Source organism: Rhinichthys klamathensis, unplaced genomic scaffold (assembly GCF_029890125.1).
Source record: "Rhinichthys klamathensis goyatoka isolate OS25496 unplaced genomic scaffold, OSU_Roscu_1.1 h1tg000009l_1, whole genome shotgun sequence".
Taxonomy (NCBI): Eukaryota; Metazoa; Chordata; class Actinopteri; order Cypriniformes; family Leuciscidae; genus Rhinichthys; species Rhinichthys klamathensis.
In genome coordinates this window covers 5,072,934-5,098,386 of record NW_026606562.1, presented here as the reverse complement: position 1 = coordinate 5,098,386, position 25,453 = coordinate 5,072,934, and the positions used below count along the sequence as shown (strand labels likewise).

Sequence of the window (25,453 nt, the reverse complement as noted above, 5' to 3'; positions counted from 1 at the left end):
TAATATAACAATTTTCTATCCATACATAGGAGGCTACTTTAAATGTATTAATTAATAAGGCATCTTTGAGTAAATTTCGAGTATCATTTGAGTATCTGTTTGCCGGGCCGAGTGTCCTGTTTTTTGGTAATCAAAATATGGTCACCCTACACTTAATCTTGTTGGTGATTTTGTTTTGTGTTTTCCCCTGTAAACTCAGTTTAAAAATTATTACAGGTACTAATTTGATGAAAAAAAATACATTGACCAACCTTTGCGGTGATGATTGAAAAATCATTTTCTTTTAATGAAGCTCCGGTGTAGCGTGATGGAAGTAAATAAGGTAGCTGTAATGCCATCGAACTCAATGTCAGGAAGTTTTTCTACACATTTAATGCCTGTAAAAAGAACTTGTGGTGCTTCATATGGATATATGATTCCTAATTCCTTTATCTTCCTCTTGTATATTTATTTTTGTGATGCTAATAATAAGTGCGATGACGTGGGGGGGGGGAAAATCGATTCTGTTCAGTATCGAGATATTTTGCACCATGATTTTGCGCATGCAATTATATCAATACTGTAGCGCAAAGTATTTCAATATTTAGGCTAATTATACTAATAATATATATTACCCATGGAAATGGATCTATGAGTAGCCGACGGATGTATTCCGTCAAAATGGCTGACACGCGGCTAGGGGTCACGTGACTGGGAGATCCCTATAGCAATGTGCCAATCATGCTAAAAACCCAGAACACACTAACAACAGTATAACAAGCTAATCATGCTAAAAAAAGCAGAACACTAACAACAGTGTAACAATGTGTTAATCATGCTAAAAAACCCTTCAGAAGACACTAACAACAGTATAACAGCAAGCTAAACGTGTTAAAAAAAAGAACACATAATAATAGTATAGCAACAAGCTAATCATGGTACCCCCCAGAACACACTAACAACAGTATAGCAATGTGCCAATCATGCTAACAACCCCAGAACACACTATAGCAATGTGTTAATCATGCTAAAAAAAACTTAGAACACAGTAACAAAAATATAGCAATGTGCTAATCATGCTAAAACCCCTCAGAACACACAATAACAGTATAGCAACAAGCTAATCATGCTACCCCACCAGAACACACTAACAACAGTATAGCAATGTGCCAATCATGCTAAAAAAAACCTCAGAACACACTAACAACAGTATACAAAAGCTAAACATGCTAAAAATGATTTTGAACAACTTAACAGCTGTTAATAATTCAATTTTTTTAAACCCTTGGAGAACAACTGAGCAAATAAGCTAAACATGCTAAATTCCCTCAGAGGACCCTTACAACAACATCCAAAACATCCTAAAGCCCCTAACAATCACATAACAACATGCTAAAATTCCTCAAAACACCCTTACAACCATATAACAACATGTTAAACTTGCTAAAGCCCCTAAAAACCACATAACATGCTAAACATGCTAAAGCCCCACCGAACATCCTTACAACTACATAACAACATGCTAAACAAGCTTTTGGGATGCAGAATATTTAAACATCGTATGAATACTTACGACATTTCCGTCACCAGTTTTGATGTTAGCTTTGTGAATTTGCGTTAAGAGTGATGATTTGAGCAGCCAGAGCATCCAGAATGAAACGCATCTGTAAAAATCTGATTGGAATTGCATTTAACCACCTTCATATGTGGTTTGAATCAGATTTGGAAAAATAAAACCTTTTTTTTTTTTCACTTTTGCTGTCCATACTTTCAAAAAACATTTTAAATGTTCTTTAAAACTTTGTCTTTAATTGAAGGAAAGTCACAAGCAGCAGTGTTTTGAGCTTATTAGTATAATAATGATGGCAACAGGTGTTACCTTATTTTGGCTGAATACATTAATAGTGTTTGTCCTGCTGGCGTTAAAAGATGAACTGAATTGTGCCGAGCCGTAAGGAAGCTCCAGAGACGCTTAGTGCTAATGAGCCCAGTGCATGAGAGAAAAAACCTAATTCATGCAGAAACCTTGAAGAAATGAAAACTATGCTGCTCATGAATATTTGATCCACTCATTCAGTGCATTCAGGCGTTCGCCTTGACAGAAAACGATCCAAAAGAAGTTTGTCACACAAAGGCTTTCTATAAAAAAACAAACAAATTCATTTTCTGTGATTATTACCGTCAAGAGATGGCAAATCCTTATTAGCATGTCCCTGGATGCTGATACTTACTACAGTCAAAAAGACACAGTTCATCTGTGTATGAATACAAAGGCGACACTACGTTTATTGTGAACTGTTTCCTCTAAGGTCTTTTTATTGATTGTGTGTCTCTCACCCTACAGATGATGGGCCGTACTCTAAGGGGAACAAGGACTCGATGGGGCCAGACAACTCGCTCACATCGAGAAGACAAAGCATCCCAGGTACGCCTGACTCCCTGTCTATTCCTTCTTTTTTTGCCCACACAAATACTCCCACCATAGGCTGATCCAGCCTCGCTCCGCTCCTTCAGCGTCTTTTGATCTTGGGGATTGTGTCTGTGTCTTTTTCCATTGGGGATGTTTGAGTTCTTCTTGCCACATTGGTTTCGATGGCTGTTTGAGATGCAGAACACTGGGGGTTTGAGGGCGTTGTTACAGCTTTATCCAGATGTTTCCTGCGGTTCTCGAGAAGTGTGTGTCTGAGTCATTCTGCTACTGTAGCTGGAAGCGTTTGCTGATCCAAGACCTCTTTCTTCTTTAAGGCTAATTGGATTAGCGGAGTCAACTCAAAGTGTTACTTTGTAAAAGTTTCAAAGGCATTTTCAAATGTTATTTTACATGTTGTAAAATACTTGCACATTTTGTGTGTATAATCATTTTTAAATGTAACCTACTGTACATTTAAGGGGTCCAAAGCAGTTGTAACTGTTTGTTATTTCATGCAGAACTAATAGAGAAAAATCCTGCAGTTGGATTTGTTATTGTTATTCTTCTACTCACCAATGCTGCATTTTTTTTAATAATAAATAAGGTAATTGCAGTAATATTGTGAAATGTTATTACAAATTTAAATAACTGTATTTTATTTGAAATGTAATTTATTCCTGTGATCAAAGGACTCCAGTCTTCAGTGTCACATGATCCTTCAGAAATCATTCTAATATGATGATTTGATGATCAAGAAATATTTCTGATTATTAGCAATGTTGAAAACAGTTGTGCTGCTTGATATATATTATGTGGAAACAGTGAAACATATTTATTTATAACAACAGCATTTATTTGAAATTATAAATGTCTCACTTTTGATCAATTTATTGTTTATCCTTGTTCAATGAAAGTGTTAATTTCTTTTAAAAAATTGCTAATCCAAAAATATAATATGATATAACATAATATAATACTGTATACAGAAGTTTCATAAAAAATGTTTACCAAAATGTCAGATTAAGGCTATATCAAGACTGATATGACAGGAATCATTATCATAGTTTTAAAAGATGGAGCTGTGTGCAATCATCCATTATATTTTTACTCGTGGAAAACTTTCTAGTTTCAATCTGTTCACATTTAAACCCACACAGACACTGATTAGATTAGGCTCTGTGAGAGATTTCATAACACGGTTGGATTCAAAAGTGTAGCATTACAATTTCTGCTGCAATACTGGTGTTTGATAGATATTTTCTCTCATGTGTCTCTTGGTTTGGATTGTCTGTTTAAGAATTCATAAAGTCACAGCATGAGCTAAAGATTAGTGTAAGTTAGTTGTGGTGTAACATTTTAAAACAATCTAGAGCATTTGTAATATTGAGAATTCATAAAATTTCTCATCGTTAGTTAGATGGGAGAAATACAGCTCATTTGCATATCCGAGAGATTTAGTGTCATAAAACCATGTTGCCTGTTGCCATCAGTGCCGACTCTCTCTCTCTCTCTCTCTCTCTGTGTGTGTGTGGGTGTGCGTGTGTGTGTTGTGTTTCTGGGCAGAAGAACTGCGTGGGGTTACACTGGTTGAGCTGATTAAGAGAGAAGGAAGCACTTTGGGTCTCACCATCTCGGGCGGCACAGACAAAGACGGCAAACCACGCGTCTCCAACCTGCGGCCGGGTGGACTTGCGGCGAGGTGAGGACTAGATCTGAAGTCAATGCAACCTTTCAGAAAATAACACTCATATTAACATTATCAGCCAATCACAGAATGACAAAGTGATCACCTGACTCAGAAAAACACCATGATTAGGTTGCAGTTTGCTCTTGCAATTTAAGTGTGCTAATGCTCGCTAATGTGACATGCTCTTGTGTTGCGTTACGACTTGCGTTTTGACTCATTTCAGAATGCTGCAGTGCAATTTAAGTGTGAAATTGATGTGCCACTACCTAAAATTGGATTTTATTGTTGCAATCTTCGTCTCTTTTTTTCGTATTGAATTATCTAATATGTAGCTAAGAGAAAACTGACCATGGAAGAAGCTAATTTATGCTAAAGCTCACTAATGTGGCAACATGTACTTATGTTGCGTTACGACATGCGTTTTGACACATTTCGGAATGCTGCAGTGCAACTTAAGTGTGTAGTAAGATGCGTCACAACTTAAAATGACATCTTATTGTCACAAACTTCATTTTACTTGCATATTGTTTGAGTTTTATGCACACAACTTTCAAAAGTCACACATATTCTCATAGCATAAGCATCCAATCTTAACATACACTCACCTAAAGGATTATTAGGAACACCATACTAATACTGTGTTTGACCCCCTTTCGCCTTCAGAACTGCCTTAATTCTACGTGGCATTGATTCAACAAGTTGCTGAAAGCATTCTTTAGAAATGTTGGCCCTTATTGATAGGATAGCATCTTGCAGTTGATGGAGATTTGTGGGATGCACATCCAGGGCACGAAGCTACCGTTCCACCACATCCCATAGATGCTCTATTGGGTTGAGATCTGGTGACTGTGGGGGCCATTTTAGTACGGTGAACTCATTGTCATGTTCAAGAAACCAATTTGAAATGATTCGAGCTTTGTGACATGGTGCATTATCCTGCTGGAAGTAGCCATCAGAGGATGGGTACATGGTGGCCATAAAGGGATGGACATGGTCAGAAACAATGCTCAGGTAGGCCGTGGCATTTAAACGATGCCCAATTGGCACTAAGGGGCCTAAAGTGTGCCAATAAAACATCCCCCACACCATTACACCACCACCACCAGCCTGCACAGTGGTAACAAGGCATGATGGATCCATGTTCTCATTCTGTTTACGCCAAATTCTGCCTCTACCATCTGAATGTCTCAACAGAAATCGAGACTCATCAGACCAGGCAACATTTTTCCAGTCTTCAACTGTCCAATTTTGGTGAGCTCTTGCAAATTGTAGCCTCTTTTTCCTATTTGTAGTGGAGATGAGTGGTACCCGGTGGGGTCTTCTGCTGTTGTAGCCCATCCGCCTCAAGGTTGTGCGTGTTGTGGCTTCACAAATGCTTTGCTGCATACCTCGGTTGTAACGAGTGGTTATTTCAGTCAAAGTTGCTCTTCTATCAGCTTGAATCAGTCGGCCCATTCTCCTCTTACCTCTAGCATCAACAAGGCATTTTCGCCCACAGGACTGCCGCATACTGGATGTTTTTCCCTTTTCACACCATTCTTTGTAAACCCTAGAAATGGTTGTGCGTGAAAATCCCAGTAACTGAGCAGATTGTGAAATACTCAGATCGGCCCGTCTGGCACTAACAACCATTCCACGCTCAAAATTGCTTAAATCACCTTTCTTTCCCATTCTGACATTCAGTTTGGAGTTCAGGAGATTGTCTTGACCAGGACCACACCCCTAAATGCATTGAAGCAACTGCCATGTGATTGGTTGATTAGATAATTGCATTAATGAGAAATTGAACTGGTGTTCCTAATAATCCTTTAGGTGAGTGTATATTATCTAGTGCAAACTGGAAGGCTAATGGTTAAGTCAGGATTAATTTATGTAGCTAACTACAAATTAAACATATCAAAAGTTTAACCAAATTTAGCTAGTTTACTGAGCATAATTCAAACTGTTGTTCTGCCTAGTTGACCTGAAAAAGAAAACTGACCATAGAAGCACCTAATCTATGCTAATGCTTGCTAATGTAGCAACATGTAGTTGTGTTGTTATACTTAACATTAGTGTTTAGCGTTAGCATTTTTGTCTTACTGTGGCAGTAGGCATCAATACTCAAATGATCGATAGAATTACCTTCAAATTAGGCTATTAAACAGGAAGCTAGCTATAAGTTAAACATAGCAGCAATTTAGCTAGCTTTATGTAACTTGCTCAGCAAGATTCAAACTGTTGTTCTGCCATTACATTAGTTGACTAAAAAGAGAAAACTAACCAGAGAAGCAATTTCTACAATGTACTTGTGTTGCATTATGACTAACATTCGGACACATTTCGAAACACAGCAGTGCATAAAATCGAGCGTGCAGCTAGAACCCTTATTCACATACATGGGTAGATATGATGTCATAAATTGGCAATACATTTCTTTTCCCTCATACTCACAATTGATTTAACTCATTTCAGGGATGTGTCGGATGCATCAAAGTTTTTCATTTTGTCTTTCCTCGTGGCTGCATGAGGATGTTATGGAGCACGTCTGGGCTGATGACACATTTTTTGTCAGGCATCATTGTGCACGCTCATATACGCCCAGAGGACAAAGGGAATGAATAGCATTCATTTGTCTAATTAGCATCTAAATGAGAATATTTATACTCCCTGTGGAGTGTTCAACAACAGATAAGGAGTTCTTACTTTGCATTTACTTTCCATTCAAAATATAATTAATTTTCTATGTTTTTGTGACCATTGACGGAAAGCTTCTCTGGACCATCAGACGTAATCTTGTCAATTTCTCTGCATTAACTGTTGAATGCTAACAAAGCGAATTAAGTCAAATGTTTGAAAAGCCAACTTTTACGGTGTTCAACAAAATATGGTGTGTCAAAATGTTTGCAGGTATTAGTTAAACTGTTTAATTCAAAAATATTCAGTAATTACAATACAAAACTGTGGTGTTTGCTAAGGTCTTTCCATTGCTAATATTACAGTTAGGGATTTCAACAAACCCATAATCCTCCTAAGTACTATTCTGTGATTATTCAGTTAAATTCTGATGTGTCTCAGGAGCGATCAACTCAATGTGGGAGACTACATCAAGTCAGTCAATGGCATCAACCTGACCAAGCTGCGTCACGACGAGATCATCAGTCTGTTAAAGAACGTAGGCGAGCGCGTTGTGCTGGAAGTGGAGTATGAACTGCCTTCAGCTGGTAGGAAGTTGAGTATTCTGACTTTTGCCTGTGTTGTGGCATGTCCCCAATTTAACCCTGGTCTGAACCAATCCCAGACCTCGTAAATATCATCATGGAAATGTTTGTTTTTTGCGTTAGTATGTAGCCAAAATGGAAGTGCACGTCAGGTTGTGTGATATAATTATACACAGTAATGCAGACTGCATGGCTGCATGCTGAAATAATTTTTGGATGTTAAAATATTCTCTCATATATCACCTTATCATGCAGAGACATCTTTAAGTAAAAGATTGGGTGGTCGATTCTTTCGAAAAGTTAAACGCTTTGGTGGTATCAAAATCATGGCGGGCATAGCAGCATTAGCTTGACCAATGGGGTGAATTTGGGGCCGAAGGGCAGAGCTCTTGAAGTGGGGACTTTGGAGAGAGCAGGGCACTTGTGGGTCATAATGTAGCCGTCTGGAACGCACTTGGTGAAGGGAGTCATGAAAGACAATGTAATTTTCCGACATGAAGGGATTCAGTTGTTCACTTTCGTTTGGAACATCGCTACAAATGGCATCCCCTTCCCAAGGTGCCCTTCAGGGGGCACAAAATTGGCATTTGAAATTTACCCTTTGTCATTAATTGTGCCGTTTTGTTGCCGGGGGCCCAGAATTAACACACTTCAACCCCGTCTGCCATTGGTCGGGCAAATGGATAGTCATATCCCAAACTCACACCATTGATTGAACCATTGTTGCTGGCTCAGACTGATGCTCAAACAAACAGAGCAATGTCTTGAAAGCACCACATAGTGCACTGTTTGGCAATATTGGCCTACAAATGGCTTACTTATTACAAAATTACTGTAATTAAGTTAGATGTTATGGGAAGAAGGAGGCGGGAACCGGCGAACATTTAAAGATTTTAATAATAAAATAAATCAACAACAAAATTAAAGTAAAAGACAGCAGCCCCACACGGACGACTGCTGTCACATATAATAAAACAAACAAAACACAAGTCCAAGCCTGTACTGATCATGGAACTTTCGAGCATAGTTGGCTAACAATGTTTTTGGGAAATGGACCCCACGCCAATTTATTGGCAGAATTTTGGTCAATTGGATCTGTAATTCAGGGTACGTTTACGAGTTTTTCCTTCGAGTTTTCTGCGTACAGACGACACCATTGTCAAAATGATCCCTATTCACACGGATCCGCGAAAACGAGTAAAAACCCTGTATTCTGCTCCAGGCCATTAGATGGCGATAAAAACACTGTAGACTGAACGCGTAATACACATGTGCATGACGTCATCATCTTTAGAGATTCGCGCTATTGTTGTTTACACGGAAACCGCTTTAAAAAACGTACACTTTGTAAGCCGTTTTAAAAAATGTTTGCATTTTCAGGCATCCAAAACGCTGTTGTCGTGTAAACGAACAGCCAAAATGCATAAAAAGTTTTACGTTTTTAGATGAAAATAGGGATGTCCCGATCCGATCACGCGATCGGAAATCGGGCCCGATCACGTGGTTTCAGACTCGATCGGAATCGGACGTTACCTCCCGATCAGGACTCGGATATATGTAAATTAGGGGTGTAACGGTACATGTATTCGTAATTATTTAACCGTTTCGGTACGAGGCTTCCGGTTCGGTACGCATACAAACCGAACGATTCCTAGGACCATTTTTCCTGCAGACAAAATCCGCGCTGGCGCGATCACCACAACGTTGCGCAACATCAAATGGCAAACGTAATGAAAGCGAAACGAAACTGCGCTACTCATTATATTGTGCTTAACGGACCATTTATCAGTTCGGACCAGCAACATCTGTGCAGCGCGAGATCAAGCGACACAGCGCTGAGAGATCCAGTGAAGAAAACATTTGAATTCGCCACTGAAGTAATAACATCGCTGCGAGATCTAGTGAGAAGCATTCAAATTTCTCTGTTATTAACCGTAGATCTCTATTAGATCAAACAGCGCTGACGTGGGAACCAGGAGAAACATTGTGCCGTGAATGAACATGGATTTATTGTTGCACTTCAAAACTCAAATATTATATAAATATATTTTTAAATGTTATTTTTAATGTGATTACCAAAACATTATTTGTTCATCCTTCAAAATAAAACTGAAAGTTTCAAGATGTAGGAAAACTAAAAATTATTTAAAAATAGTTTTTCTTTTAATAAATAGGAAATTTCTCTGGCATTTCTTTCTTTTTGCTGTATCGTATCGAACCGAACCGCAAATTTTGTGAACTGTTACACCCCTAATGTATATATATATATATATATATATATATATATATATATATATATATATATATATATTCTAATTATTTTTTTTATACACTTTTAAAACATTTTTATTTTTTTGTTTACATGCCTGCCGGGTATTTTAAGTTCAGTTGCTATTTGTTTTTATATTAGACTTTTTTTATATTTACTGTTGCACTAAAGTCCAAAAGTTAAGATTTTATGTTATTTATTACTTGATTGTTCAAGCTACCTCACAGAAGTGCTCTGTTTGTTAACAGAATTGTTGAATGTTAAAATAAGGTGAATTAAATAAAAAATAAGGAACATCCTGGATCTGTTTTTTCTCTCTTCTTTATTCTTTTTTTATGTATTATATAAGTATCGGATCGGGACTCGGTATCGGCAGATACTCAAAATCAAATGACTCGGACTCGAGGGCAAAAAAACCTGATCGGGACATCCCTAGATGAAAACGGTGTCATGTAAACAGCCCCTAAACAAAAGTGTTCATCAAAATTTTTTATAGAGAATTTCGAATACATGTTGCAAAATATACCAACATTAAGGTATATTATGTAGGCCTATATATCTGCATTTTATGCCAACTATTTGCCGACCATTTGCCAACCATTTCTATATTGTCTCAGTTTGGCATGTGTGATGATTTATTGTGACTGTTAGCCAGTCTATCTATCTTGCGCATGACAGATAAATTGTCTGGTTTATAAGCTCAGTGTTTCTGGCTGACCTTCTGCTGAATGTCAGTTTGCATCTGGCCTTATTTATCTGATTGTCCCCCTGATCTGGCCCTTCGCCCAGTAAAAGGTGCTGATTTAGAGATGCTATTGCCTCTCTCCTGTCTCTGTCGTCCCTCTTAGCGCCAGACAGTACCTCAGGTGTTATTTCCAAGACAATCGAGATCTGTTTGCAGAAAGAGGGCAACAGCTTCGGCTTTGTTATGCGAGGTGGGTTTATATTCTTAAGAACAAAATGTTGCAGATTTAACTGCAGGTTACAGATTTGTACGTGTTATTATACAGGTGGATCCCATGAGGACTGGCACAAATCTCGCCCATTGGTGGTCACACATGTCCGACCAGGTGGTCCTGCCGACAGGTAATGCACAACCAAAAATTTAACTTTACATGGAGAAAAAACATTTGATTATTATGACTATATTCATATAGTAGTCCATGCATAAAGTAAATATATTTCAGTAGTTTGTGTGGATTGGGTTACATTGAATATAATATCTGTCTATAATGTTGTATCTTTATGTTGTGGAAAACTAGGTATTCCAAGATGCATTTTACACAACATTAGCCTACTAAGCTAACTTATCCACTGCAAGTTACTTCATAATCATATAAAAACTTTGATTAGTTTTTATATGATTATGTGAAGTAACTTGCAGTGGATAAGTTAGCTTAGTAGGCTAATTGATTACCATGTCAATGCAGGACACAATGTTAGCTTAGCAGGCTAATTAGTTAGCATGTTTACTGAAAACAACGAAAGAGAAATGTTTAAATTGACCATTAGTTGCTTCATGGGATGACACATAGAATTAAAAATCATTAATTAACGTATTACGTATTTATGACAAACTACACAAATCATTAAGCAATATCTTAGGATATAATTTTTTTGTCATTGAGGCCATTTTGTAAAATGACTCTGTCTACTAAAATGTATTGAATCATCGAAAGTGTCCAATAAGCACCAATAAAAAGTTAGTAGTATTTGCCAGGTCATGTGATCTCAAAATGGCCGCCATCATGAGGGGCTGCCCACCGGGTTTAGAATAAAGCAAGCATATTTACCAGGTACTATTCATTTATTGGTGTAAAACTTTTTTATGTGAACTATATTTAAGGAACAATTGTAGTCATCCTACATGTCTAGACACACTATTTTGCCATTTAACCAAATCCAGAAAGTAGGCCAGAGATTTCTTTCTCATCTTAGATGGCTAGTTATTATTCTGAGTTTTAGGATGTTCCATGATTCTCTTCTCTAGCAATTTTCCCTACTTATATCAGCAACACGCAACCTGCCAAAAGAGAGAAATAAATAACTATGTGTCTTGAGAGAAAATATCATCCATAAGACACCTTTGATGTTAGAGACAAAGACTGCCTTGGCTAACGTGTGGAAATTGTATGCATTGTCTAACCTGAAGGCCCCCAGACATTTCATGTGGAAAAATATTGTGCTCTCAAACAGGTCCTCTCACATGTAGCATTAATCATTATTGTGGAATATCGAGAGACTTGTAAAGAAAAAGAGTTCAAAAGAACAGCATGTCTTTTCCTTTCTGAATTAAAGTATTAATTTCTTTTTCTTTTTTAAAATCTTGCTGACCCTCAACTTTTAAATGTTACTGTATATGTCATACATTTAATTCGGCAATAAAATGTGAATGTTCCTCATGTGTTCTCCTGCAGAGAAGGGACTCTAAAAGCAGGTGACCGCATCTTAAGCGTGGATGGAGTGGTTTTACACAGTGCCACTCACAGCGAAGCCCTTACTGTACTGACCCAGTGTGGACAGGAAGCCCTTTTCCAGATCGAGTACGATGTCTCCATCATGGGTGAGTTACTTCTATTGTGCGTTTTATATGTTGACATGATGAAAATTTCACATGTACCAGTGGATTCAAATGTTATTAGTTTTGTATGTTGCACTTTAAAAAGGAAATAATGAATTAATCGAATTTTTCTAGCGTTAAAGAGCCCCTATTATGCTTTTTCAGATATTACCTTTCATGCGGTGTGTAGCTACTATAGTTGTTTGTGAATGTAAAAGCAAATTTCAAATTTCAAAGTGCAGGACAAATAAAGTTGTATGGAAGTAAAATAATCCCAAATGTTTTTGAAACAAAAAGCCTGTTGAATTGCACTACTTGAAAAAAATATGCATTGCATTAACCCTGCTTGTATTTTAATGCATTGTATTTTTAGGGCTTGTATTTTTATAGGCTGAAATTTAGCATGGTTGAATATTTAAGCTGTGAATATTTCAAATCAAAACATTTCAAACACATTTTCATTAGTAAAATTTCAATAATCCATATTCACCTTTCATATTTCACTTCCAAAATATTCAAACTGATTAAAAATACAACCTATAATATTCAACAGGCGGTTTTCGGTCCATTTTATTTCGCTTTGCAAATTCGCTTCCACAAATTCAGTGGTTCAAATTCGACAGTAAATTTAACGTTGACATCCAGGAGCTGCAGGAAAAGTAGTAGATTACCGAGCATAATCTCCATCTGCTGTCAGTCGACCACACCAGCAGGGGGTGCAAGCGCGTGTTGTTGAGAAGACCAGAGCAACAGTTAGACTAGAGCAAGCCATTCATTCATAAAAACTCAGCATGCATTATGTTTTTTGTGACGATTATCTGGGTCAGTATATATGCGGAAAAGATGATATCTAAAGGCACAAAAGCTGTTTTTATGTTTCATTCATTGTTACTTTCCCTGTGTAGCCTTATGTTATCAGCCTTTTCTACAGTGAACGGGATTATAATCTGTTTCCCTCAATACATCATCATACTCAAAGATTCCCCGAATTCCGTCAGGACTTAAGCGCTTAACGTAGCTTAATGGACTACAGTGATATAAAAGACCAAACTCGCACCTTATTTGGAAAGTATGTATACTGCATTAGATTAAACTGGGAAGTAGCACTTTCATATTGTTGTTCTATATTGTTAGTTTAACTAGTCGCTTTGGATAAAAGTGCCAGCTAAAAGACTAAATGTAAAATTGGGTTGACATTCGCACATTTAGGGACCGTCTCTAAAGTAACAAGTCCTATAGGCCTAAACGTTTCTAACTTCAATAGCAAACTTCAATCTATTTGAATAAATTGCGCATTATGCCTGAGCCTGACACCTACACGAACACTTTACAGTTGGTTTTATGACTGTAAGTCGTTCTTTTCAAATGGTATTTAAGTTAGAAACTTGAATACCAATGTCGTATGTAACTTTAGAGACGGTCCCTAAATGTGCGAATGTCCAACGTCAAACCAAATTTATGCCAGTATATCACTGGGAAACGCTCAGCATTAAACTTTGCGCGTTAAATTCATATTCTGAGTCCATCTGCTAGCCTGCGAGTTTGGTCTTTTATGTCCATAAAGCTACGTTAAGCGTTTTATATGTCCAGCAGGGGAATCCTGACATATTGAGGGAAACCAAACCCTAGAACTGCATGCAGCACATCACTGCAATATAAGGTTAAGGCAACTAAACAACCAAGAGAAATATGTCAAATGTAACACTGGATCTGTATATCCGCATCGGGGGAATAACATTATCGTTCATGGTAGAGAAAGATGCTTGTAGGCTACACAGGAAAAGTAATCGTGAACACACTGAATTTCACATAAAACAGACGTCATAATAATCACAAATACACTTACATTTTTGTAAATAAGTTTTTATGAATGAATGGCTTGCACTAACTGTTGCTCTGGTCTTCTCAACAACACGCGCTTGCACCCCCTGCTGGTGTGGTCGACTAACAGCAGATGGAGATTATGCTCGGTAATCTACTACTTTTCCTGCAGCTCCTGGATGTCAATGTTGAATTTACTGTCGAATTTGAACCACTGAATTTGTGGAAGCGAATTTGCAAAGCGAAATAAAATGGACCGAAAACCGCCTGTTGAATATTTTAGGTTGTATTTTTAATCAGTTTTAATATTTGGGAAATGAAATATGAAAGGTGAATATGGATTGTTGAAATTTTACTAATGAAAATGTGTTTGAAATGTTTTGATTTGAAATATTCACTGCTTAAATATTTAACCATGCTAAATTTCAGCCTATAAAAATGCAAGCCCTAAAAATACAATGCATTAAAATACAAGCAGGGTTAATGCAATGCATATTTTTTTCAAGTGGTACAATTCAACAGGCTTTTTGTTTCAAAAACATTTGGGATTATTTTACTTCCATAAAGTTGTCTCCCAAAAGAAAAAAAAACCTATTCTGAACTGCCTGAAACTAGTCATCAGTAATTCCAATTTTACTTCCTGCACAAACCTATGTAGGTTTCTAACAAATTTGCATAATGCCAGCCTATGGTCTTCATACGCTGATTTCACGCAGCCGCCATTTTGAAATCGAAAGCGAGGCTCCGGTGGGAAGAACCCCGGAAGTACAGATAGACAACAGTGCCTTGGACTACCAACCTGAAGCTGCTGCCGCGATTTACACTATTGGATGTTAATATCCAATATAGGATATGTATATAGTTCGTTCCTGCTTCTTTTTTTACGTTCTGAAATATATATAAAAAAATATTTTATTTATAAATGAATTTCACTGTGTATAGTCTAAAATATGAACGAAATGTATGTACATTTTTAGAATAACTAATTTCTACATTAAACACAACAATATGCCATCGCATTCGCGACTCTCCTATAATTAAAGGCGACACTTACGGTTTTCTTCCCACCGGAGCCATTTCAAAATGGCAGCTGCGTGAAATCAGCATATTGGCTGCCTGTGAACAACATTTACTTTGACCCTCAAACACTGTAGCTGTAGCTGAGACTGGAAGTTTGGTTTGTGTTGTCGACATGTCGAGAAGACACTATTTTCTGTACTACGAAAACAACTCTACATGTAAAGTGTGAGGACTCGGACTCAAATTGATACAGTAAAACCGACGCCATCGTTACTGTATCATTATTTGTATCACAAGTGCTGAGGAAGAGCTGAAATTCAGATATGTTAATGGGTGTTTTGTTTCAGTCACGTTCTGTAAACTGTACCAATCAAAGCAGACTGAGCCATCTGACCAATCAGAGCAGAGTAGACCAATCACAACAGACTGGACCATCTGACCAATCAGAGCAGAGAAGACCAATCACAACAGACTGAGCCATCTGACCAATCAGAGCAGAGTAGACCAATCACAATAGACTGGACCATCTGACCAATCAGAGCAGACTAGACCAATCACAACAGACTGGGCCATCTGACCAATCAGAGCAGAGTAAACCAATCACAACAGACTAGACCATCTGACCAATCAGAACAGAGAAGACCAATCACAACAGACTGAGCCATCTGACCAATCAGAGCAGAGTAGACCAATCACAACAGACTGAGCCATCTGACCAATCAGATCAGAGTAGACCAATCACAACAGACTGAGCCATCTGACCAATCAGAGCAGAGTAGACCAATCACAACAGACTGAGCCATCTGACCAATCAGAGCAGAGTAGACCAATCACAACCGACTGGGCCATCTGACCAATCAGATCAGAGTAGACCAATCACAACAGACTGAGCCATCTGACCAATCAGAGCAGAGTAGACCAATCACAACAGACTGGGCCATCTGACCAATCAGAGCAGAGTAGACCAATCACAACAGACTGGGCCATCTGACCAATCAGAGCAGAGTAGACCAATCACAACAGACTGTGCCATCTGACCAATCAGAGCAGAGTAGACCAATCACAACAGACTGTGCCATCTGACCAATCAGAGCAGAGTAGACCAATCACAACAGACTTACACTTTCAGACACTGTGAGAAGTGAGGTGATGCTGTAATGTATATTATGAGAATATTAAGCTGGATGCATGTACATCTATTGTAGGAGACCTTTGAAACTAAATTAGGAACCTTTAAAATAGGATAATAGGAGCACTTTAAGAGAATGCTTGTCCTTTCGCAGACGTTTTCCAGAAGAACTCTGCTTCTCTCCAGAGAGCTCTGCTCTGTTTGACCATCTTCTCTACTTCTCTCGAGGAACAGCAGGTTGTTGACCTGCAAGAGGCAGAGAAAGAACCCCTTTGCTGTACTAATGCTGTGAAGGCTAATGCTGTGATTAGCATAACGCCCACTGTTGTTCTCCTCGAAGAGTTAAAAGGGTCATATCTTAGAATATAGAGGTTTGAAATAAACTTTCAGAGCTCAGAAGTTCCTGCCCAGTCCAAAACGACTCTTTATTTACTTTAAGCTGCAAAAGCGATCTGTTCAGAAACCACAGCTAAACCACACCGTAACGATGCTATCCTTGTTTGTCCTTATCTCCGGGCTTCCAGACTCGGTGACCAACGCTTCCGGTCCTCTGCTGGTGGAGATCGCCAAGGCGCCCGGAGCGAGTCTGGGAATCACTCTGACCACCGCCATGCACAGGAACAAACAGGCCATCGTCATCGACAAGATCAAGTCGGCTAGCGTGGTGGACAGGTACACACTCAATGGGCCTCATTCATCACACACGAGCACTACAACGTTCTGTGTAAACTGTAAAACCACTTTTAAGTGTTTTTCTTACATAAATTGTTTGAGGAAAAAAATTCTAGCATAAATTGTATGTTTAACTATTATGTTAATAGTTGAAATTTTTTTCAATAATTTTAATTCTTAATTGTTTTTTAAACCGAGCTTACACAATTGTTTTTACTTCTCCTTACCTAATATGTGGAAAATCATCCTTACGGATGTAAACCTTGTTTATAAACCATTATCTGTAAATGATTTTTATCTTTTCTTACATAAAAATAATATCATTTGCATGAAAATGGTTTCAGAAACAATTTATGTATAATTGAATAATGAATTTTTTTTTTCATATAAATTCTTTGTAAAATACTTCTTCCACAAATGTCCACTTTTTACCTAAATTGTTCACAAAGCCATTTTTATGTGAATGTTTTTAAATCTTTCTACATACAAACTTTCCTAAAGCATTTTATTTCTGTCAAACCATTTTAGTGCACCACTGATTTTATTTATTTTTTTGCAAATTGATCGTAAAACTTTTTTTTTAAATAATTGTATTTATTTTCACGTAAATTGTTTGTACAACCATACTTTTTTTATCAACATTTTTTACAAAGCCAATTTTATGTAAATGTTTTTTAATCTTCCTACATAAATTGTTTGTAAAACCGTTCTTACGTAGAGGGTTTAATTTCTGTAAAAAAAAAAATGCGAAACTGATATCATTTATTTTTATGTAAATTGATCATAAAACTCTTTTTACATAACTGTATTTCTTTTCATGTAAATTGTTTGTTAAACCCTTCTTCCGCAAATTATTTACTTTTTACCTAAATTGTAAACAAATCCAATTTTATGTAAATGTTTTTAATCTCCCTACATAAATTGTTTGTAAAACCGTTCTTACGTGAAGGATTTTGTTTCTTAAAAAAAAAAAATTGCAAAACTGATGTTATTCTTTTTTATGTAAATTGATCCTAAAACTCGTTTTTACTGTTTTTCCACAAACAATTCCCACAGAAATTCTTCTTCTGTTGAATACAGGTGAACTCAAACAGAAAAATGTGATAGTTATTCTTAATCTCTTACAGTTATTAATGGGCTTGAGACTTCATCGTTTTTGTTTAGCATTAGAATCATAAGACTCTTTTTTTGGTATTCAGTTTTATACAGTATATTACTGTTTTTTTGAAGACAAGAAGAAACATAATTCGCTATGTATTTAACGTCCATCCATATTGTGACACATTATTAATATGGTCATTTAGATCAGTTTTACTGTTGTCTCTAACACTTCCCACATTTATGACAGTTCTAGCAGTTCTCTGTTTGCCTCTCAGGTCAGGAGCGTTACATGTGGGTGATCATATTCTGTCTATAGACGGCACCAGCACAGAGCACTGCTCGCTTCTGGAGGCAACGCAGCTGCTGGCCAGCACTTCTGATCAGACCAAACTAGAGATCCTACCCGCACACCAAACACGCCTGCCCGGAAAACCCCAGGACACTGGTGAGAGAAGGGGGAACAAAATGAGGAATTTGGGGCAGTTTTCCAGACATGGATTAGGCTTAATCAGAGGCGTCTTCAACAGATGGCTAAATCTGATCTTGGAACAGGCCTTAACTGTGTCTGGAAAACTGTCTGTGAATGTAGCACATGGGTCAATGACACAACACTTTTTTTTTTATCTGTTAAAGCAGCACTAGGTTACTTTTCAACCTTCATAATATATTTCCAAGTCTCTTGTGATGGTACATCGACTTACTATAGGTTGAATGACACGTCTGCCATAGCAAGATTGGGGTCTGTAGCGTTTTTAATCGTACTTTTAAACTTCGGGTTTCGGGTAGTAACCGGCGAACAAAGAGAACTACAAAATTCGACTGCTTTACGGCATATACGTCACTTCCACCACCACCCCCACTTTTCTGTGCCCCCAGCACAGAAAAACAAGAAAGCAAAGGTTTTATCGGAGCAAAGCAAAAAGAGAAAAAGAGAAAGTGATCGCGTTAAAGGCAGAACGAGGATCAACATTGGGCCAGCATTTTCTCGCTGGCGTGAGCTGAAGGAGGAGGAGGGGTGCCCGACCGATGCGGACTTGGCAAAAAAAAAAAATCTAATGAAAGCCTGTGTCTAAACGGCGTGCACAAGTTTGGTAGGGGCTACATTCTTGCAAGTAAATATTGTTATGATGTACAAAATCATATTTTAGGATACCTAACATGTCTGTGATATTTGTTTATTTGTCTTGCCTCAAGCTATAATGCAAATCGATTTGTAAAATTTGCAGATTCATTTATGGTAGCTTGATATTATAATATTGACGATATATGGTTATTATCTACCACTCAAACATTGCATTGAAGTATCATATAGATCCAGTAAAACGGTAACCAATAGACTAGGCTACTATAATGACGCTGGCTTGTAAACGTGATCATCGCGATCATTTGTCGTTAGAAAAAAAATAAAACCCATGAAATTATATTCATATGACATGCTGAAATATATGCCACTGTACCTGGGATGAAGACATTTCACACGCGACGCAAGCAGAACACCTGCATGTGACCTCCTCCTACAGTGTTCAGGGCTATCATGGTTGTCAACAATTGCACGTGCATGTAGGATGACAGAGTTTACGACAGTAGTAGAGGTCTAGAGGACAATACTGTTTCCCAACTGTAGGGGGACCCCACCCCGAGAGCAAAAGTTCCCTGGTGTTACTTTAATTTATTTGAAAACAAATTATAAATGCAAGTCATACATGTCTTCTGTAATAGACTCTTTTTTTTTTTTCGGAGAAAAATATATTTAATATGATTAAATATATATTTTTTTAAATGTAAGTTTATAAAAATATTATAAACAGAAAAGAAAAGAAACCATACATAGATACATTACATTTCAAAGAACGTAAGGTTCAAGGTACATGCATTGTTAATTCTTTTTCCGCTTTATCTGAGACAGATATTGAGCAAATTAATTATTAATAAAGATTTGATGTGGTTAAATATAAATAAAAAGAAATAGTTTACAAAAATACTATAAACATTGCGAAACTTTCGTCCACCAAATCAAAGTCATGACATTTGTAAAAAATACTTTTACCTTGAAAAATATGTGTTTTTTTGGGGGGGGGGAAATAATGATTAAGATCACAAGGTGTGAATTTGTATTATTATTAATTTTGGTTGGTTGCACAACATGAGAAAAATGTTAAAGAAAATAATAATAATCTACGAAAAATAAGAAAAATCTTCAAAACCATAAGAAATCATGAATTAAAAAATGACACGAACTTACACGAGTTTAAACTATATTTTAATGTTTTGCTTTCTTTATCCTTGGGCAGTCTTATTTGTCATTTAGCAAATAATTATTATATTTAACCCTTAAATGCATGAATGTTTCACCAATCATTATTCAGGTCTTTAGCGACCCAGAAAAACATAAAACACTCCTGATATTAGAATAACACTTACAGAAGAATAAAATAAAGCATATTTTGTTCTCTTCTGGAGCTTGGAAGGGTTCAGTTTGAGCAGATGTTTCATACCATCATCATCAATGTCCTCATCAGAGCTCATTTCCCAGTACATTCAGCATCTGGCTCATATTCGCCATCTCAAACATATTATCAAAACCATTTTCAACCACCCTGAGGTATAAAGGTGAACTGATTCAATCATTGTTGTGCAGAAAGAATATACTTACTAAGAAGGATAATGTCCAACATTAAAAAATGAATGAGGAGGAGGGAAGTGAATGACGTCCCGGCTCACTAAAGACCCGAGGTATTTGTTTAAGGGTTGATTTTATCGTCATGAAAATGTAATGGTATTTGATCATGGTAATCATTCAAAACCTTCACATTGAACCACAGTGCTTTTTAACAAGGCTTACGGCAACTCTTTCTCTGTTTATTTCAAAGGAGGTCACAACATTTTCTTGCTAATTACAGCGATATAAACTTCACATGTATCCTCTTCGGATGCCCAAATGAGGACGAGAAAACGTGGATGCCGAGACTGCTCTGTCATCTCATCTGCCGTCATCTCATTTAATTAGCTTCTCGCTCTGCTTGATGTCGCCCCACGAGTTTTAGACTGCAGGACAGATTTAATCACGGAGACCTGCTCACCCTCGAAAACCAACAGGCTGCGGCCCGATAATAAACCGAGACGCGGTGGACGGAGACCCAGATTAGTTCTTTTCAGCCCCGTTTATATGCAGATTCAGGAGATGAACAGATGTCTAATGGTGCAGACCACATTGAGTTAAAAGCCTGAATTAGTATACGCTTTTACTGCATGCATGAGATCCCCTGAGAATCGAATCAATAGCGTATTATCATAGAGCGTATAAACATATTATGTAATTGCAGGACTTTATTGGATGCAAACCAATGATTGGTCCAATTATAGAAGACGTTGAAACTTCAAATGGTTATTTTGACTTTGAAGTTCTTGCTACTTCTGGTTCTCCAATCATCCAGAACCTTAGATGCCCATCGATTTCAATCTAGTCCAATTCTTGCCCCACATCTGCCGCCATGTTTCTGCTGCTCAGCATTTAATTACGCCTGCTAAAGCTCCAAGATGGCCTCTTGAATTGATACATTGCTTGCATACACCGTAAAACAGAGTTTATGAAGCCAGGATAGCCTTCGACCTCCAGATTTTTGGGCACAGGTACAAACGTCCCTAACGGATATGGACAAGAAAAGTGGTTTAGTTTTTCAGCATCTGATCTGACACTATATGGGTCATTCCCTGCCACGCTGAGAACCCGAGAGAGGAGGTGGAAGGCTATAATGATGGAAAAATATATTTGCGTTTGTGAACCATCAGCCCCGGCATGACTTCAATCAAGAATTGACACCCACTCGCTGGGCTCGTGTCGAAATGTCATAGAAACTTCGCACAGGAAATAAATGGAGTTTGATATTTTGCGAAATGACTCCTACATTTTGAATTCTCATTTTCCATATGCAAATATTATAGCTGACCTTGTTAGGGGAAGAAAATAAAGTATGTCTGGTAACCAGCTCATTTGGGATTGCAGTCTTCGAGATCTTAATAGATATGTATAAAGCAACATTGATATTATGTTACATATGGTAGAAGTTAGCCAATCAGATTGACTCTTGCCATTTATTGTGCATTATGATCTGAAAAATCTAGTTTAAAACACATGACAAGATCTTACAATATTAGTATTAACATTGGTTTCATTTTGAAAAGACAAAACAGAAAAGCTTACATTTAAATGTAATGTGGTGTAGTGAAAATAAATGACACTTTAAAATATCTTATTAGTTAAGTATTTTCAAGGTATTTTCAAGTTTGTTTGTTTTTTGTATCACATTACATTTAACTAAACTGATTTTGCCTTGTCATGCAAAGTTCAAATTATGATATTTATAAAAAACTATTGACCTCTCTGACATAATTTCCTATTATAAGTTTTAGTTTCCCTCCTTTATGTTTCCATGTCGGTTGCATCACATGATTTGGCGGACAAACTTTTTCCCAATATTTACAGTATTTGAACAAACTCTATCAAAGTTTACTAAAGTTTTATTTTTTATTAGTATTTTTTTCTTCATTTTCACATGCATTTTTGATTTTATCCTCCAATATATCTAAAATGAATTTCACTTTAAAGTCTTTCTGTGTAGGAATTGCATTTTCTATTTAATACATTAATACACTGGAAAAAAAATGTATATGATCAATAAGTTATGACAACATATGTTTTACATCGCTTTAACTCGTCAACATAAGTTAAGCAATTCTTTTTTTTTTTAAGTTATACAAGATTCAACTAATTTTTAAGTCAGTTTAATGTAATTAAAGTTGAAATTACTTAAACATCCAAGTTGATTGTACTTAAAAAAATTCAGGCAACAACTTTTTTTTAGCGTTATGTCATTGACCCATGATGGTACTGCACATCCCACTTTGGATGGAAGACAGCAACATTTAGATAGTAGTCTAAACAGTAACTGATTTTTTTTTAGATTATTCATTTGCATAGTGTGTCTGTATTTTGCAATACAGAAATGAACTATACATCGAATCTAATAACAAATTAGCCCAAGCCACTGCTAACCTCAGCGCCAGTCACCTGCTGGTTCAATTCGTGTTTTAGAAAAATGATGTGCTCTTAAAAAAGCAGTATTGTAATCTCCTTACTCGAATTAAGCTCCCGTCACATCAGCCTGTGTGGGAGACTTTACCGTCACCATTCCTGGTGTTCTCAATTCCCACATCAAAAGACAGAGTTGTGTTTCTTCAAGACATAGCAGACGAGCTTAGCATAAGCCACAAGCGAGAGGGATTTAGCTCTCAAACGTTAGAAGATGCTTCATTGGTGCTCAGACGAACAGATAGTAGTATTTAACCTGGCTTGTGAAAATCTGTCTGAAAGTGGCATTGCTTAGTGTCTCATCACATCCTGTGTGGCAAAAATACAAACATAATGCTAATAATAGTGTTGCGTTTGCAGGAGATGATGGTTGTTTAGTAACGTACTAAAGATTAAAAGTAGTGAGTAGACTTCATTAAAACCTTAATGTGTAACCACACACACAAATACACACATTTCCCCCCCAAGCGTTTTAAAGCTTCTTATGGTTTTCCAGAGATGGAGGAGGGTAAAGCTATAAGCTAAGTTAAAGTTAAGTTGATGAATGTCATATAATTTAGTTTGGGCGTTTCACATCATTAATACCCTGCTGGAAAATCCATCTCAAGTTGGTACTGTGTTTTGGAACATGGTAGCTGGTTTCTATGGTTCAAAATGGTAGACCACCTTGGACGAACGGACCAGTTGCCTGCTAGACGTACAGGCCTAAGGTGGAAAGATTGATTTTTGGAGCATGGTGGCTGGTCAACCAGGTAATGACCAACTTTGACCAGCTAGAAACTAGCTACCATATTCAAAAACACAATTACAAGCTTCAGATGGATTTTCCAGCAGGGAAAATATACTAAGCATGTTAGGTTCAGTTATAAGTTCAAATATCTCATTTATTATCTGCAGAGGGTTTGTATTTGATGTATTTTGATGTATAGTTGTGTATTCTATAGAATACATTTAGAATATGTAGAATACATTTAATGTACTTGTTTCCACTTCAGAGAAAATATAAAAAGTAACAGTAGTCGCAGGTTACGAGAAATAAAAGTGCAATTGTGAGAAATCACAATTTCTTATGAGATATAGTAACAATTACAAGAAATAATGTACAAATTAGCAAAAAAAGAGAGAACTTAAGTCACAGTTACAAGTTGCAATCATGAGATATATTCACTATTACAATAGTCACATTTATGAGATATAGTCACAATTACGATAGTCACATTTATGAGATATATTCACAATTAAAATAGTCACATTTATGAGATATAGTCACAATTACGATAGTCACATTTATGAGATATAGTCACAATTACGATAGTCACATTTATGAGATATAGTCACAATTACGATAGTCACATTTATGAGATATAGTCACAATTACGATAGTCACATTTATGAGATATAGTCGCAATTACGATAGTCACATTTATGAGATATAGTCACAATTACGATAGTCACATTTATGAGATATAGTCGCAATTACGATAGTCACATTTATGAGATATAGTCACAATTACAATAGTAACATTTATGAGATATAGTCACAATTACGATAGTCACATTTATGAGATATAGCCACAATTACAATAGTTACATTTATGAGATATAGTCGCAATTACAATAGTTAAATTTATGAGATATAGTCACAATTACGATAGTCACATTTATGAGATATAGTCGCAATTACAATAGTTACATTTATGAGATATAGTCACAATTACGATAGTCACATTTATGAGATATAGTCGCAATTACGATAGTCACATTTATGAGATATAGTCACAATTACAATAGTTACATTTATGAGATATAGTCGCAATTACAATAGTCACATTTATGAGATATAGTCGCAATTACAATAGTTACATTTATGAGATATAGTCACAATTACAATAGTCACATTTATGAGATATAGTCACAATTACGATAGTCACATTTATGAGATATATTCACAATTAAAATAGTCACATTTATGAGATATAGTCACAATTACGATAGTCACATTTATGAGATATAGTCACAATTACGATAGTCACATTTATGAGATATAGTCACAATTACGATAGTCACATTTATGAGACATAGTCACAATTACGATAGTCACATTTATGAGATATAGTCGCAATTACGATAGTCACATTTATGAGATATAGTCACAATTACGATATTCACATTTATGAGATATAGTCGCAATTACGATAGTCACATTTATGAGATATAGTCACAATTACAATAGTAACATTTATGAGATATAGTCACAATTACGATAGTCACATTTATGAGATATAGCCACAATTACAATAGTTACATTTATGAGATATAGTCGCAATTACAATAGTTAAATTTATGAGATATAGTCACAATTACGATAGTCACATTTATGAGATATAGTCGCAATTACAATAGTTACATTTATGAGATATAGTCACAATTACGATAGTCACATTTATGAGATATAGTCGCAATTACGATAGTCACATTTATGAGATATAGTCACAATTACAATAGTTACATTTATG

General features: G+C 36.6%; 1 protein-coding gene across 7 annotated transcripts in view; it reads left to right on the top strand.

The window, feature by feature from the left end:
* grip2b (glutamate receptor interacting protein 2b) overlaps positions 1-25,453 on the top strand; it is a 217,746-nt gene that overhangs the window by 167,347 nt on the left and 24,946 nt on the right. For 6 of the 7 annotated variants that reach the window (XM_056260616.1, XM_056260614.1, XM_056260612.1 and 3 more), the window contains exons 2-9: positions 2,324-2,404; positions 3,953-4,088; positions 7,134-7,279; positions 10,394-10,480; positions 10,556-10,631; positions 11,963-12,108; positions 16,600-16,747; positions 18,124-18,293. In XM_056260616.1, the coding sequence (XP_056116591.1) occupies positions 2,324-2,404; positions 3,953-4,088; positions 7,134-7,279; positions 10,394-10,480; positions 10,556-10,631; positions 11,963-12,108; positions 16,600-16,747; positions 18,124-18,293 (990 nt within the window). The remainder of the gene's footprint in view (positions 1-2,323; positions 2,405-3,952; positions 4,089-7,133; positions 7,280-10,393; positions 10,481-10,555; positions 10,632-11,962; positions 12,109-16,599; positions 16,748-18,123; positions 18,294-25,453) is intronic. The other variant, XM_056260613.1, reaches the window with a different exon arrangement.